Source organism: Corylus avellana, chromosome 1 (assembly GCF_965113065.1).
Source record: "Corylus avellana chromosome 1, dhCorAvel1.hap1.2, whole genome shotgun sequence".
Lineage (NCBI taxonomy): Eukaryota > Viridiplantae > Streptophyta > Magnoliopsida > Fagales > Betulaceae > Corylus > Corylus avellana.
The window spans coordinates 35,556,387-35,573,463 of NC_142490.1; the positions used below are offsets into that span (position 1 = coordinate 35,556,387).

General features: G+C 34.3%; 1 protein-coding gene across 3 annotated transcripts; it reads right to left on the reverse strand.

Moving 5' to 3' along the window:
- On the reverse strand, positions 1-10,065 carry LOC132170328 (protein NARROW LEAF 1). 3 transcript variants are annotated; one of them, XM_059581266.2, is made up of 7 exons: positions 9,812-10,065; positions 9,286-9,353; positions 8,467-8,973; positions 7,557-7,700; positions 2,537-2,777; positions 1,335-1,835; positions 1-830 (listed from the first exon to the last, which is right to left on the reverse strand). In XM_059581266.2, the coding sequence occupies exons 3-7, from the start codon at positions 8,959-8,961 to the stop codon at positions 394-396; spliced, it is 1,818 nt and encodes a 605-aa protein (XP_059437249.2). In that variant the 5' UTR covers positions 8,962-8,973; positions 9,286-9,353; positions 9,812-10,065; the 3' UTR covers positions 1-393. The 3 variants fall into 3 exon arrangements, with proteins under 3 accessions (XP_059437249.2, XP_059437247.2, XP_059437248.2); XM_059581264.2 differs by having other exon boundaries at positions 9,286-9,389; XM_059581265.2 differs by lacking the exon at positions 9,286-9,353.
- Positions 10,066-17,077: the final 7,012 nt, after the last annotated feature.

Sequence of the window (17,077 nt, forward strand, 5' to 3'; positions counted from 1 at the left end):
TAGCCAAAAATAACATTTTACATTATTATAACTTGCAGTAGCTGTTCATACTCCTCCTTGGGGAGTGCTTATGGTACAATGACTTTACCAAATGATACAGATCCAAGAAAAACTAAACACAAGTACCACCTACACATTTCTCTATGAAAGTATGAACATATATAACCTATTGTTGTAACCTTGACCAAAACATGCTAAAAAGAATGGTAATTGATCCAAAGGATGCATGAACCTCATATTTTTGTAGCAGTTTTGACACTAAACAAAGATAATAGTGAAATTCATAATTTAAAGCCGGCAATTTGATGCCAGAATGGAGGAATAATTATGACTCATTCATTCATCATAAGACTCTTCCTCCAAGGAAAACGAGTCAATTTTCTTGCCCCCGATTCATTTTGGTTCATTGATGTTAAACGGGGAATTAGAATGCTTTCTTCTCTTTGATTCGGGCTCACCTAACTGCAAAGAAACAAAAATCTCTTCACCAGAGCCATTCCTCAATGCTGAGAGACTATTGGATTCTGGTTGATGATTCTCTTGGTTGTTCTGATGAACCGGAGATCTGCCCACAAAACTTGAAATGAACTGGTGCTCCACATTTGGAGCTGTTTCAATCCCATTTTCTATGTGAAACTCCGTACGCAGGAACGGTATATTCTGTTCCTGATAGGACTCGCTTTCGACTGGAACTTGCTCGAGATTCAAACCAAGTGGTTCAAAGATCTCTTCAAGTTTATCTTTTGATTGCACCCGGTCAGCAGGAGATGACTCCCCAACTGTAGAACCCATCCCTGCTGCTGAAGCATTCATATGCTCTTGCAACGCACCTATATTACCATAAAACAATAAAGAAAGTATCACAAGTCAGTAATAAATATGCAGAAGATATTTTGGGCATGCAGAAAATATTTTGCCATCACATACTTCCACCCCTTCTCTCAATCTCTCAGCTGATAAATACCAACCAATCAGGCTTAGCAGTATCTTATCTCGAAATTTTCATCATTAAGCCCATAATGAGTACACTTATGGAAGGAGTAGCATTAGGCAATAAAGGCTATTAATTTCTACCTTTTCAATTGATGGATTTTCATAGTAAGATAACATTGCTAGAATTCAATCTACTTGTAAGAAATAACAATTAGGGCCAAGTCAGAGGGTCAACTGTAATTAAGTAATTAACCAAAACAATGTTTGTGCTTGCTTTGGGTGATATGAGAAGTATTCCCCTTCATTCCGCACAAAAGTGGTCACAGAAGCAACCAGGAAGCTACATACCAAAAAAGATAAAAATAAAAAACAAAGAAGTATGTTGGCTCAGAAGCACAAACCTTGAAGCCCTTCACTGGTTGTGATGAGATCAAGTTCAAGGAGGTCAAGAAGGCGCCCAAGATCAACTCCACTAGTCCAGTTTTCTGGGGGTTGTCCAACTTTTAGTTTTAGTCGACCCCGGTTAGCCGTCCCACCCCAAATGATCCCAACCGGTCGAGGCTTCTCCCTATTCTGACCAGTTAAGAGAATGAGGCTTCCACTATCACCTTCAAGATCAAAGGTCTGCCGATTCTCTCCAACAACAAGAAAATCAGTAAAGAAACAAATCCCTTTTTCATCATTGTATTCTAGGGCATAGGCCAGTATGGTCCCAGTAGTCAACCCAGAACTTCTTCCAACTTTGACCACTTGCCTTCCAATGAGACTGTTAATGGGAGATTGCAAATCTATAATGTTGACATCACCAATCTCACCCACACCTTTAACAGATGTAGTTACGTTGTTCATGTTAAAATCTTCTGTAAAAGGTATGAAGGCCCCATCAGCTCGTACGAATGTTTCTGCAGGGGAACCAAATTGTAATAGGCATGTGTGGGGGTCAAAACGCAATAAGAAACCCATAAGCACATATGTGAAATTATAGAAAATCTTGCTTAGTAAGATATTCAATAGAAAAGGGACAGGTCCAACTAGGAAGGTATCCAAAGTAATCAACAGTTCTCCCAAATTTCAAAGTAAGCTTCACAGGTTAAACCAGCACAAAACCAATAGATCCAAAAGAAAGACAATGATAGAGAGTTCTGCAGGCAAAGCTAAAAGGAGCCCTTTCCCTCATATTGCAGTACATTACAAAAAAATTCAATATATTTATGCCAAAAGTATTTCCTGCCTTGATGATGTTACACCCCAATCTCAGCTTTTACAAGCAATATCATTAAGTATCTACCATCTCTCTGAGAAATCAGCAAGTCATGAAAATCAAAACAAGCATTAGAACACTTGCTAGCCCCAGTCTTCTAATCTAATTTCTTATTCTTTTTTTGTTTTTTCAAAGTCTTCTTCAAGAAGCATTTTCGAATCAATGATCTCAGCTAATTATTTTACAGAGCAAGATAGCACCTTCCTAGACTTTACTGAACCAGGGTTCCACAATGTGAGTCCTAAATTTATAACAAGCCCATAAATGAGAAGATCTCGGTCTTTGCTAATGACCCCATGGGTCCATGTAATTAATGACAACTGCAAATTAGAACTACATTACCTGGGTTTGTTCCAGCAAAGATGCCATACCAAAGATCATCCGTAATAAATGATGTTGCCCTCTCCACAGCACCAAGATACACTCCAGGTCCAAGGCTGGGTGGCAACGGATGAAACATTTTCTGGTTTGGGTAGTCCAAATCAACTGCCACATGGCGATTTGTGAGGAAACCAACCTGCCTATTTCCTGTTCGGCTTTGCACAATAGCACCCAAGGTTCCATATGTCTCTTGGCTTGCAACCTATACAAGTAAAAAGAAATTAGGTAGTTTCTGGAGCAAAACAAGACACACGTCACTACTGAGCAACAGATCTCATTAGCAAAATTGAGATTCAGGGCATCGAAGAGAGTAAAGAACCTGGAAAAAAGATTGTAAACCAGTTTCATTTAAAAAGGGCAATTGAAAAGAATTAGACCAAACATACTACTAAATTAACATTGAATAGAAAAAATAAAACTAAATAATGCCTCCACACATAATTAAAACAAAACATACTACACAATTTGAAGTTAAAAGATATAGCTAAGATAGAGATAGTTGGAAAGATAAACCCCATATTCTAGAGCATAATGACCACATTCACTTATAAGAAGAAACAACCACCAGCGTTTGGTGCAGCACCAGCATTTTGGTGCATTCTTCTTTCTTTCCTTGGTCTTTCATTCCGTCGTATTTCTAATAACTTATTCAATTACATCGAATTAACCTCTAATGCACTTTTCTTTTATCAAATCTCAGGGACATGGCCTAATCATGGAGGTGGTATTTTATCACGGTGTCGGATCCCAAGTTTTTATGGATTCCTTCTTTGTTACTGGGGTCGACCCCAAAGACATAATGTCTCAAAACGAGGAGGCCTAGCTAAGCTAGAGATAGTTGAAAAGATTAACTATATTTAGAACATTATGTAATTCAGAAGTCACAATAATATATGGATGAATCACCAAACAAGGATAAGAAGCTTTACAAATACCAAGCACTAGAGTTTGCCAGCTAAAGGAAGCAGGTAGCAGAATATAAGCAGCCACAAATCCTATTTCATAACCTTCGAAAGACAACCAAGATCATCAATGACTACCAAGTATCTTGGTTTTCTTTTTCTTTTCTCGTTCCAAGATTACTTGTTCACTAAGCTTCTGTCCTACCAATAAGTGATGTCAGCATATTATGGAAAATGAAGTATGGAAGAAAGCATTTGAAATTAATTGCTATATCAGAAAACTCATTTAATTGTTACAATTATGAGATTGCACACAATGGTTGATTTGTATCACATTTTTAAAAATAAATAAATAAAAATAAAAAAAGGAATATAAATATTCCACAAAATATGTTAAATTACCAGTTATCCCAAAAATAAATAGTGAATTTATTCATTTAATTATACCTTAACACACTCCCCCTCATGTGCGCCCCCCCCCCCCCCCCCCCCCCCCCCCCAAAAAAAAAAAAAAAAACTAAAACTAAAACTAAAACAAATGAGGCCCTATACATGAAATATTTAATTGAAATTAGAGGTAAATAAGAGAAAAAGAAAGCTAAAAATGGAATGAAGCTAATGATTCTGTGTAGGTTATTCCTCCTCCATTCATTAAATAGAAAAGCCAAAGTACAAGAATATCCTATATAATAGCTATAGGAGGACACCTCGCTAGGACACCCGGCCTTCTTCTACAAGGTTTATATATCACTCCTTATGCTCTTAGGAAATTACATATTATTCCACGGACATTTATATCTTTGCTCCAACCTAACATTTATCATGTTAAATCACCACTTATTCTAAAAAGCTTAAGCAGATAGAAAATTTTGAATTTAATCATTTAATTAATACTTAATCAAAATCCACCAGTCAATAATAAAAGAATACACGTCAAACTAGGTTGTCACAACTCAATTAGAAAAATTATAGGTTTTCATTTTAATAATATCCCTTGCCACCATCAAATTATTTCCTGATAAGTTGTACCATTTATTAAATGTGCAAGAGATAACTGAGAAATGTTTTGCCTCACTGAATCAACAAGACCATAAAATGATGACAAATCACTACTTGAGATATAATTGCAAAAGGAAATTTAAGAGAGATTCATTATCAAGACTACGTGGAATAAAGAATCTAGAATGAAATCAATTTGATTTGTTCATCTTCCTACCCTTAATTGTCTTGTTCTATGCTACCAAACTGCAAGCTGTGCAAGTTCATATTTTACATCATAAAACAATTTATTTACAACAATGAAGCTAGAATGGAATAGATTTGCATTCAATACTCATAGCCATATCAAAGGGCAAGAGGCAAACACATCTGTTTTCTTCCCACATGGAAAGAGTGCAAGTCTCAATGATGACACTAGAGTTATCCAGTGCAACATTACCATTTGCTAATACAAGCTTCCATACTATACAATCCCTCTCAAAGCATATATTGAGTAAACAATCAGGTCAATTAGAAAATGAAATTTATTCACTCAACTAAATCTCTTTAAAATAGGGCACCTATAAATAACAAACTTGTAACCCATTATGATGAAACAGAAAGAAAGGAAGAAAGATTCATGTCAATTGTTATGTTCATTACACACAAAATTATGATGTGTCGTTAATCACACAAACAGGAAAAAAAAAAAAAAAAAAGATTCATGCCTACCCTAAAGCATAAAATTGTGGTGTTAATCACACAGATATCTGGAATCTAACTGTTGGCCATGCAATTATTCACCATGTAAGATAGCCAGGAGCCAGATTGTATTCAATCAAATGCTGTTGGCATCAACAGCAATGGCAACAGGACCAAGGAAATTCTGGAAGAACCTTTTTTTGTGCTAACTTATTGAAGCAAACATAATATACTGATAAGAGAAAGGAAAAAAAAATGTGAAATTGTTAGAAGTTGAGATCTTCTCATTGCTTCAGGTGAGTAGTTGTTACCTTCCCACTCTAAGGTGGTCCAGATCTGCCATTTAAACCGTGCTGATTTACAAATGGATATATACTGACTAAAAACTAAAAACTTCACTTTTTTCAGCCCAGAAATGAAGGCCACAATATTCCAATTCAGCCAATCACAGATAAAAAAAAAAAAAAAAAAGCAAAAAACTTGAAAAGGAGCTTAGGTTCAATATCATTTCGATTCAGCCAGAAATGAAGGCCACAATATTTCGATTCAGCCAATCACAGATAAAAAAAACAAAAGACTTGAAAAGGAGCTTAGGTTCAATATCATTTCACATTTCACTGGATGGATGAGGATGTATTTGTCAAAGGGTGGGAGGGTGACCTTGATCAAAAGTACTTTATTTAATCAGCCTACGTACTTTATGTCTCTTTCTTCCTTCTCAGTTGGTGTTGCCAACTGCATAGAGAAGTTGCAGCAGGACTTTCTGTAGGGTGGTATTGGTGAAGAGTTCAAATTCCATTTGGATAGCTAGTCTACGGTGTGTTCTCCGATCTCAGAATGAGAGTTAGGGGTCCATAATTTACTTTTGTTCAATTGAACTCTCTTAGGGAAGTGGCTTTGGCGTAATTTTCATGAGAGAGACGTCTTATGGAGAATGGTTGTGGATTCCAAATATGGCAGAGCGTGAGGTGAGTGGTGTTCTAATGATGCACACCTCTAACTTCTATTTAAGCATATAAGGATGGTGTGGCTCCCCAGTGTGTTGTTTTCATAAATTTTAACAATAGGAAACACTCTTGAGAGAGCTTTTCTCCTATTCCCTAAAATTCTTAGAGTTTTCTAGAATTTATAGAAGAGTTGTAAGTTTTTGTGTTTTTAAATTATGCTTCTCACTACGTCACACAGCATCATTACCAGATCCTTGCATCCAGCTGTTCAAAACCAATTCTCACATATACTAGAAGAGAGTATATATAACTTATTTTGGTAGTTACAGGCCCGCTTTTCATAAAAAGAGATACAAAAATTTGATGCACTATCAAAGTGTTCCAAATTTTCACTTAATCTATAAAAAATAAAAATAAAAATTAATAGTAGACAAAACCATCAGTGTTCAAAATTTTCACTTTAATCTATATAAAGAAAAAAGAAAAACAAATCATAGTTGAATAAGCTAAATTTGTAACAGACGCTTAATTAAAAGGTTCTAGAACCTACCATCAATTAGCACAACAAAGGTTGAAATATAAACTTAGTAGTATTGTTTCAAGTTTAACAAATATCTTCATGATTCCTGTTAAAAATAGCACAACACTAGGGATAAAGAATAGTAATGAAAAGATAGTTTGATCAACAAAATGTAGATTTAAGGAAAATTTCCAGAAACTCCTTGTATGCAGCAAAGATTGATCAGTGCTTTGTCATGGTATATTCCAGAATTCTCCAAAACTTGGTAGAGTTGCATACACTATCTTTTGCGGGATGCTGTATTGTGAATAGGGCAGATAATAAAGCACTCAAATCACCCGAACACAAATAAAATTGATAAACAAGTATACCTGCATACAACTTTTGCGCACTCTATTCCAGGATTTCATTTTCAATTGAAAACACTGAAATTACAATCAGATCTGACATTCTCATATTAAGTTCACAAAGAGAACTTTCAAGCAGCGACATAGTTACAAGATTTTATACACACTCATGGGTTGTTAAAGTATGAATATTGCTAATGACCAGAGTTGGCAATGTATAGATTGATTTTTTGAATGGCTATTTAATGACTCCAAAATCCAAATATTCCAAACTTGAATTGCTTCTCTCCACAATTTTACCAGAGTGAGGGGAAAAAATTAAGAACTACCGATAGTCTTTAGACATATACTCATAGTTCAAAGTATCCAAAATTTGTCCATTTTGTTTACTCTCGACTCGTGCATTAACACAAAAAAATTAAAAATACTGAAGCACTGTCTAAAGCACTGATCCAACACCAAATTACCTTGCTTCTCTCAACAAAAACGACCTGTGCTCTACTCACCATCAAGTTGCATTCAAATGTCTTCTCTATAATTTAACAAGCACATAAAACAGGATTTTTGTTAAGAGAAACAAACTACCTGTGAGCCAGAACCAACACATGGATCACTTCCCCTCAAGCCATCTACAAGCTCTGTATATAATTGTTCTTTAGGAGTTGGAGCAGGCGCACCAAAATAGGAGAATTCCACAACATCCACATCACACCATACACCTCCTGGCCCCTGCCACAAATATCAAAAAGACACTTCAACTTTCAAAGTAAAAATATGAGCTCACTCCATATCGTAGCAAGCTTGAAATCTCAACAAAAATTTGATATTCAATCCAGTTTCATTTATAACGCTGGAGATGTGTAACAGGTCATACTTTTTATATTTTTCAACCCCTCTAGATATTTAATGTCTTTCCAAGAGGTTGTTAGCAAAGGAAAAGGTGCCACTTGATTTCCTTGAAAGAGTATATGTGGGTCTAAGTTGGGGGGCTGCATGGGAAGAATTTTGATATCGGACAGTTTTCATAAGAGAGGAAAAATGAATAGCGGATTGATGTTGTATGTGTTGTGGCAACTAGATGAGTTAGTATATCGAGTTTTGATCTATAGTTTGGTAGCTAGAGAGTTGGGTATAATTTCTGATACAATTTGAAAAAGGAAGTATTTCCTTGTTTGCTATTAGTCGGTGTACATGATTTTATAGAGGAGTGATACAGCAGTTAGGGAGAGACTTAGACGATTTATAAAAACGAAGAGAGAATCAAGGCATTTAAATCTATCAGGGAAGTTGACCATAATTCCAACTATCAAGGCCAGCTAATAATTCAGAATGCAATTCCACTATGCCTTGTGCAGATAAAGAAAGGGAGATTTAGACTTCCAAAGGAGTTGAGCTTAATCTGGTTCATTTAAATCTTTATTCAAAAAACATATAACGAGATCATTTAAAGACACCTGAAAACCCAAAGCAAAGCCATAAGTACCAAATTTCCCACCTCAAGGGCGGCAGGTAGACACTGGATGTGGTTGAGCCATTGCCTGTGAACTTTATGGGCAACAAAGACAAGAATAGCAGGGATATTTGTCAGGACACCCTTTCGGATTCGAAACCCAATTGCAGTGCCAAGACTAACTCGACGCAGGATCTTGCTATGAAATGCCCTAATGGTCATCAGCTCAAGCAAGGTGGTAGCTTGCTGCCCTGTTGGCAACCGCCCCAGAATTTCAGGCAGCACCTCCTTTTGAAGGTTTCCAAAGTAGTTTGCCCTATCTTCTGCCGCATCATTTAATCGACTTGAAGTAGGCCATGAGAAGTAGGCAGCACTGCTCTCAGAATGCTGAGGACCTGATGCAAAGGGTTGATGTGGCGATGAACATGAGAAAGGTAGATTAGGATAGTTGCAGTAGTTCCTTTCCAAATCTAGAGCTGATTCCTCGGATTGTGTTGATCCCGAGTGATGAAATCTTAAATCCAGTCTGTTCCTTTCCATCTTTCAGCTCTCCTACATAATATTCAATGCCTTAGAAACTTATAGTCATGAAACACTATGAAATTACGAGGTTCAAATTTTAAATTTAGCAATCAAGTCTATCCGAGGATACTTTTGAATTATGCCAACAAATTATACAGCAAAGAAGCATGATGATTGTTACACACTAAATTAACAAATATAAAACAAATCCATTTAATCCACAAAAAAAACTAATAAAATCGGCAAAAACAAATGCGAACTAATAAAAACTTAATCCAAATGTAAAATCTTAGAAGTTAAAGAAAATAAGGACCCAAATCAAGAGTACATGAGAGAACCTACAAGCTCGTCCTAAACAGTGAAGCTTCATGCTCTCCAACTTCCTCTCTCAGAGACGATACTAATACGAGCTGTGAAGGTCCATAAGTATGTCAATTTTCCACGCACTTAAAAGGAAGCGGGAGACCAACAATATTTGAGGACGCACCCAAGAAAGAAAAAAATAAAATAATCAGCATCTCCACCGTCTCCAAAGCTCAAATAGAAAATAAAATTTGTAAAAAGGTATATGAGAAGTGAGCCCGCAAGAAAAATGGAAATTTAATAACACAAATGCAGACCCAGATAGGAAAACATAAACATTTCATCCAGAAATATAATAGTGAAGCAAAAAGGACAAGTGAGGTAGCCACAAAGCTGGCAAGAGAGAAACACCAAAGGGTCCAATACTGTATATAAAGAGAGAAGAAATATAAAAAAAAAAAAAAACCCAGAAGGCAAAACATACCAAATGCACAGCTATGGCAAAAGCCCAGACAGAATATGCGAAAAAAATTGGAACTTGAAGGCTTGTCCAGACAGAACTCACCGGTCAGCAATGGTGGAGCTGTGACGGAGGACTCAAAGCAAAGCCTCTTGAAGATTCTCATGCCCTAGTACAGATTTCTCGCCACACCCATCATCTATCAGGTAATCATCAAAGAAAGAAATTGACACCCTGCATAGAGATTGGTATTCTATGCCTGCAGGCTGCAGAAATGATAGTGTGAGAGGGAGAAAGAAATACACTTGGAAAGAGAGAGGCTTGAATCTAGAGAGAGAGAGAAATAGCACTATTTTTAGACAGAGAAGCAAAAGAACTATTTTTGTAGTATCTGCTAATTTTGTAGTATAATAATACAAAAAACTATTGAAGCAAACATAAATATTTAATTCACACTTTTCTCCTTTCTTCCTTTTTTGTGGACTTTTATCTTTTCTTTTTGCCTTTTGTATGGATCACAGCAATTCTTGGTGGGAGGATTTTAATGGAGGGGAGAGATGGGCCCATGGATTATATAGAGGAAAAATAATTTTCTTGAATCTCATTGATATTTAGATTGTTGGGGGTATAGGGGCCCATCCACGTTTGCTCCCCAAAAGTAGCACACCCTTCACCCCCAAATAATTCAATAATTCCCACTCCTATGAATGGTGTAGGGTAAGGGAAAAGATTGTACTCTTTTGTTCTTTTCACAATTTTTATTTTTATTTGTTTGTATTAATTTTCTAAATATTTTTTTTACTTTTTATTTGTTTCCACTAATTTTCAAAGATAATATATATATATATATATATATATATATATTATCTTTGAAAATTAGTGGAAACAAATAAAAAGTAAAAAAATATTTAGAAAATTAATACAAACAAATAAAAATAAAATTATATATATATATGATTCAAAGGGTTATATGTTTTGGATTCTATGATGCTTTTTTTTCTAGGTGATGTTTTGAGGGTATAATTAAAAGATTTTTCAAAGATTATGGTGGGAAGAATTTTAGTTGGTGGGGCATAAAGGAAAGACTTGAACAAGTGCCCTTCCTCCTATCCCTTAAATATCATTACCACTTTTACTTATTTCCTCTAATGGGTTTTATCTCAATAGTCAAATTATACACCCTCTTTCTCTCTCTCTCATATAATGGTGGTATGCTCTTTATTTTCCGTGGCGAAGGCTATCTTAATAGTAAACTTGTTAGGAAAAAATTGCCCAATTGTCTTTCTAGAAGAATCTCTCTCTCTCTCCAAGTGTCCCACATTTGTCCCTTACATTATCTTAAACTTTTATCAGTGACATTATCTTCATCCGATCTTTCAATTATTAAATTATGATCATTCTACTCGTATTGAAAATGGGTGTACCTTGTTATATATATAATGCTTATAGTTTATGTGTGTGTGTGTGAATATGATACTTTAATGCAATATGTGATTAGTGATGCAATTTGACGTTTGAATCACTAAGTTGAATTCTTAGGAAATCAATTCTAGCAAGCAAACAATATTTACTGCAAAATATATGAATCTTTTATAGAAATTAAAGATATTCTTTTTTCTCACAAATGGAATTCCTTGTTCCTCTTTCTAAAAATAGGAGATTGAGATTTGATTCATCTCAATTGTCAAGGTTGCTTCATTTGGTGCATAAGATGTTTGTTTAGGATAAGGCCGGCAATTTTTGACACGATCCGCGAACATGAAACGAAATTAAATTGTTGGGAAAAGAAACACCAAGGCGAGTCAAACAAAAATACATTAATATACATATTAGGACACCACTTCTAGCTAAAAAGCTTAAGCTAATGGGCTTGGGTTTACTTAGATATATTAACCATTATTTTTCTTTAAATTTTCTCAATGTGGAATACAAATCTCACAAGTATCATGCGTATTTCAAGAGAAACCAATATTTTTAGTGGAGTCAAACTAAAAGCGTCAAACCGAGACACTCGTATCAGCAGCAACAAAAGCTGACCATGGGCTCTAATACCAATTGTTGGGAAATAAACATCAAAATGAGTCAAACAATAGTAATTTAATATACATATTAGGACACTACTTCTAACCCAAAAGCTTAAACTAATGAACTTGGTCAACTTAGACATATTAACCACTTTTTTCTTTATATTTTCTCGATGTGTGATATAAATCTCACAAGTGCATGCACACTATAAATGATTATGGCTATGAGTCTAACCCATTTAATTAAATATGTAGAGTTAGAGTTGATTTATATACTCTTATATCCATGTTTTGACACGACCTAAACCTGACACGCAACATAATGGCAAACAATTTCTGAAGTAACTTACGAACTCGACACGAACCCAATACAAAATTATTTAGTATGAGATTTGACCCGTTTAATTAAATTTGTCGGATTATGATTGACCTATATATTGCTATACATATACCTCGACATAACAGGAACCCAACATGCGAACATGAATTATCACCCATAAAATAAGATCTTCTAACAAATGATATATTATCATGTGGCTAAAGAATTGATTGTTTTCATAAGGTCCTTCTGTCGAGGTGCAGGTAATCTGTGTATTCATAAACATATTTGTTTCAACAAATCCTTTTCTCAAGTAGTGTGTAAATCGTTACACTTTTTATGAAGATTAGAAATTACCCGACAAGAAATTTTGCTACCTTAGGACCGTTGTTGTCACAATTGTAGAAAGAAAAGAGAGAGGGGTCCAAATTTGATTATATATATACATAAGAATTAATTACTTTACAGAGAATGAATTTTCTTTCTTTATAAAGAATAAAGAGATGAGATCCCATTCTGCATTTCAAAAAGGGAAAATATGATGGAATCCATGTGCTTTACTTGATTTTGACTTTGGACCGTACGTAGTTTTCAATTTTACAAATTTAAAACCGAAATTTTTCGATATTTTAAATCTGAAACTTTTATTTATTTATTTATTTTTGTTAAATAATCAACAAACAAAAAATGAAAATTATTTTTATATTGGGTCATTATATAGCAACAATGGTCGGCACCGGTGGCGGCGGAGGTACTTGAGGCTTTGGGGTGTCACGGCACCCCAAGCTTTTAAATTTTTTTTTTTTTTTTTTACTGTTTTTCTATACAAGTTTCATATGGCATTCCAAAAAAATGATTTTTTTTTTTTTTCTCCTACTTACACAAGTTACCATTCGGTATCCTAAAATTTTTTTAGCGATACCTCCAATATCAATTATTGGCTCTGCCACTTGTTGGCACGACAATCAGCATTGACGTCATCACCTCTACAGCAGCTCCTGGTCGCTGATTTTGCTCCTAAGCATGCTGGGCCTCTTGGTCGACAAGATTGTGCAACCCTTTACCATCACCAACCGTCGTGGTTGGGTCACCCAACCACCATTCCCAGGCATGACCACCTAGCCACCGTGGTTAGCTCATGACCACACATCTTTTTTTTTCTTTTTTCTTTTTCCTTTTTATAGGAAAAAGGTAATTATATTTTTTCATATCATTTTTTGTTATTTATTTGGTTTTTTTTTTAAAAAAAAATGAATGAACATCTCGAATTTTAAATAATTGTAATTTAAAAAAAATAAAAAATAAAAAACTGAATTGTAAATATCAAAATCGGATAAAAGTAAAAGGGTCCCATTATATTTTCCCGGATGATTTCTACATAAAATATATTGATTTTTATTTTTATTTTTTGACATGTCCGCACAATTAAAGGGAAAGATGAAGGGAAATTCAATCTAGTAATTTCTGCTTCATGAGGCGTGGTTTCTGGCCGATTGAACTATTCCTTAAAAACAAATATTCAATATTTAAGATAATAAAATAACTTACATTTCGTTTTACCAAATAACATATACTTGTCCCAAAATAGTAACTCGATCGACTAGAAATCACGCCTCATGAAATTGAGGTTATTAGTTCGAATTATCTTCCCATTTTTCACCCCTTCTAAGGACGAGTACTCTCAAATGTGATATAGTTTTTCAAATCACCAATAGATCGAAATTCAATACTGATCATTCCAAATTCAACAATGATTTTAAGAGTCATATCATATTTGTAGGGACTTTAAAAACACTCTAGTCTTCCTTATATTATTATTCTCTACAAACATATTAAAAAAAAAAGTTCATAAGCATTGTTTATTTTTCATCATATTTATTCTTCAATTTCTACTGAAAAGTGATTAATTACAACTCAATCTTGGTCGATCCACAGAGAGAGAGAGAGAGAGAGAGAGAGAGAGAGAATGAAAAAGGCCACCTCCAACACAAAAGTTATCCTTGGGACAAATTCAAGAATGCAATAATTGGAGGGGTGTGTGCCCATAAATGGGTTCCACCACAGCCTGACCCTTGAAAAAGATGGGTGATTTTGCAAGGGCACTCACCCTGGGTCTTGTCGGGGCCTGAAACTCAATCAATTATACTATGCAAATTAAGCCTTCTCTCTCTCTCTCTCTCTCTCTCTCTACATTTACACCCAAAATACAAAGTGATTCACCTCACCCTTTTCTCTTTGTCTTTCCTACTTTGGTCTTCTTCCTTTCTTCCTCCTCTTCTTCGTAAAGGACTAGGCCTCCCAATTATTCTGTGTCCAAAGAGGAGGAGGCAAAGAGTACTAATAAGGGAGTGAGGGAGGAGCTCTTTGCTCGGGCAGAGTTCCCTTATCCAGAAAGAAGAGCAGTACGGATAAGATGAGGAATACCCAATTATAGAAATTGTTCTATTCATCACACCATCTCTCCTATTCCTCAAAACTGATATCCCAACTAAAAATCGATTTTCATGTACTAAATGTTACGTCACTTTCCATGTCAGCAGCCACTTAAAACACGTTAAATTAACCTATGTGAAACTAGTATGATAAATGAGTGTGAAAAATAAAATTACCCTTTGAAAAATGTTAAGGCCTACACAATTCATTTGCAACTTTTTTTTTTTTTTAATAAGTTGTTGGATACATATCAACATGTGATTGGAGTTGTTAAAAAAAATTAAAGTAGTTGATGTTGTTCCAATTACATTATGGCACGTATCAATAAATTATAAAAGAATTATTAAGATGTAAGTCTAGGTTGTCTAGCATTTCTTTTCTATTTTTAGGTTTAACTAATTTCATAAAAAAATATTTACCAAGAGTTGTGGGGTTCATGTATGCAAAATTAGCGTTTTTTTTAGTAATGTTATAAATCACATTTTTATTCTACAAATATTTCATAACACTTATGTGACAAACTCAATAAACTCTTGATTTTTTATTTATTTGTTTATTTTAAAACAATGGCTAATCTAATAATTGGTTAGCACTATCATATTAACATTGCGAGATAATTATAGAATAAAAATATAATTTTTAGTATTATTATTATTATTGCTATTAAGTTGAGAAAGGTAAGTCTGTCAAAATCACTTTCCACAATCTTTCTTTTGGTCAAAATAATTTTCCATCATCAATGTTTGTAGAGATTAATGAGAAAATAAAAAAATTATAAGAAAAAAAAACCTTGTTAGCTTCCTATTGTTTAAGGGCACAACTCTAACGAAAATTACCTTTGGGTGTAATATATGTACAAAATGGGATTCTAGACTAATTATTTAGGATATGTTTGGCATTGTGATTTCATAAATAAAAAGTACAATTTTAAATCAAAAATAGATTGTTTAGATTGCGTTTTTAAAAAAATTATAATTTAAAAACATAAAAAATTTATGCTTTCAATCACAGGTAAAATGATACTTTAAAGTTTCGTTTCTCAATTGCATGTTGTGAATGTAAAAGGGACAGTGCAATAGTAGGGGTGAAATTTAAAACCGCCTAACCGCAACCGCTAACCGCCTAACCGCTTTGAAAGCGGTTAGTAAAAACCGCTAACCGCCTAGGCGGTTGCGGTTAGCAGTTAGTGGGTTTTGGAAGACCGCTAACCTCTAGCCGCTACCCGCTAACCGCTATATATATATATATATATATATATATATATATTCATATTTCATATAATAAATAACAATATATATTTGGAAATGGGCCTCAAGCTTCAAGTTCAACCATGTTGGTTTCTTTGGTTGCTTGTGAGTTTATGAACTTGTTTGTGTTTTATTTTATTTCTATGTTGTGTATAAGACTACAAGTGAAGTAATAATTTTGTTGTAATTTTATTTGTATATTGTATGATGTGTAGATTTGTAGAAGGTGGCCAACAAGATTTTGGTATATAGCAATTTTTAATGCTAAAACTGGCAATGAAAAGGACAAAAAAAAAAAAAACGTTTAAAATGAGCAAAAAAATGTTTAAAGTGAGCCCAAAATCGGTTTTTTTTTTAAAAAAAAGCCTAAAAAAAGGCCCAAAAAAAGCGGTTATCTCAAAGCAGTTAACCACTACCTGGTTAGCGGAGGCGGTTAGTAAAAATTACTAACCGCCTAGGCGGTTACAGTTAGCGATTTTAGTGACTAACCACTAACCGCAATCGCTATTTCACCCATATGCAATAGGGCTTGAGCACATTGTCTATTTGTTTCATATAATTTGGTATGTAAGATTATATGTTCATAAATAAAGGTGAAAGTAGTTACTGGCATAGGGCTCCACCCCCTTGGGGTGGTCCAACAACTAAGAAGAAGGAAATCAACTCTAAATTAGGTGCTAGGAGAAGCACAAGAAGAACATAAGAGCTAAAGAGCTTATTATTTGCCAACGTGAAAGGAATCCCTCAAAGATAACTAATTTTATCTCTAATCCAAAAAGTAGAATTCCTCAAAGATAACTAATTTTATCTCTAATGCAAAAAATAGAAGAAAATTTTACTTGAGGCTTGTTTGGGTGTACGTTTGAGGAACCTAAAAGTGCGTTTAACACTAAAAAAAATTCGTTTGAAGGAAAAAAGTAGCTATTTGGTAAAAAAAATTAAAAAACACTTTTAAGGGTCTAAAAAGCCTACAAATGACCAAAACGTACTTTCGATAAAAGCTTAAAAATGAAACTTTTACCAAAAAGCGTTTTCTGACTTAAAAACTCTATTCCTCAAACGCAATCTCAAACATGCTCTTACTCTCTCTATAACTTTAAAATGTAACACTATATCCCCTGAAACTACTATTGTGTTGCAAGTTATACCGTATGTTATATTTTGGCATTAAAGGGCTTACATTCTCTCGCTCTAAATGGTTATATGAATATCTTATCAAAAGTAAACCTGAATTACTTGAAATTTATAATGAATTTTTCTGAAATGGTCCAAACTCAAACTTTCTAGGACAACAAAAAATATTTTGTTCAAAAAACCTCACAAAATATAAACAATAGGAATTTCTTAA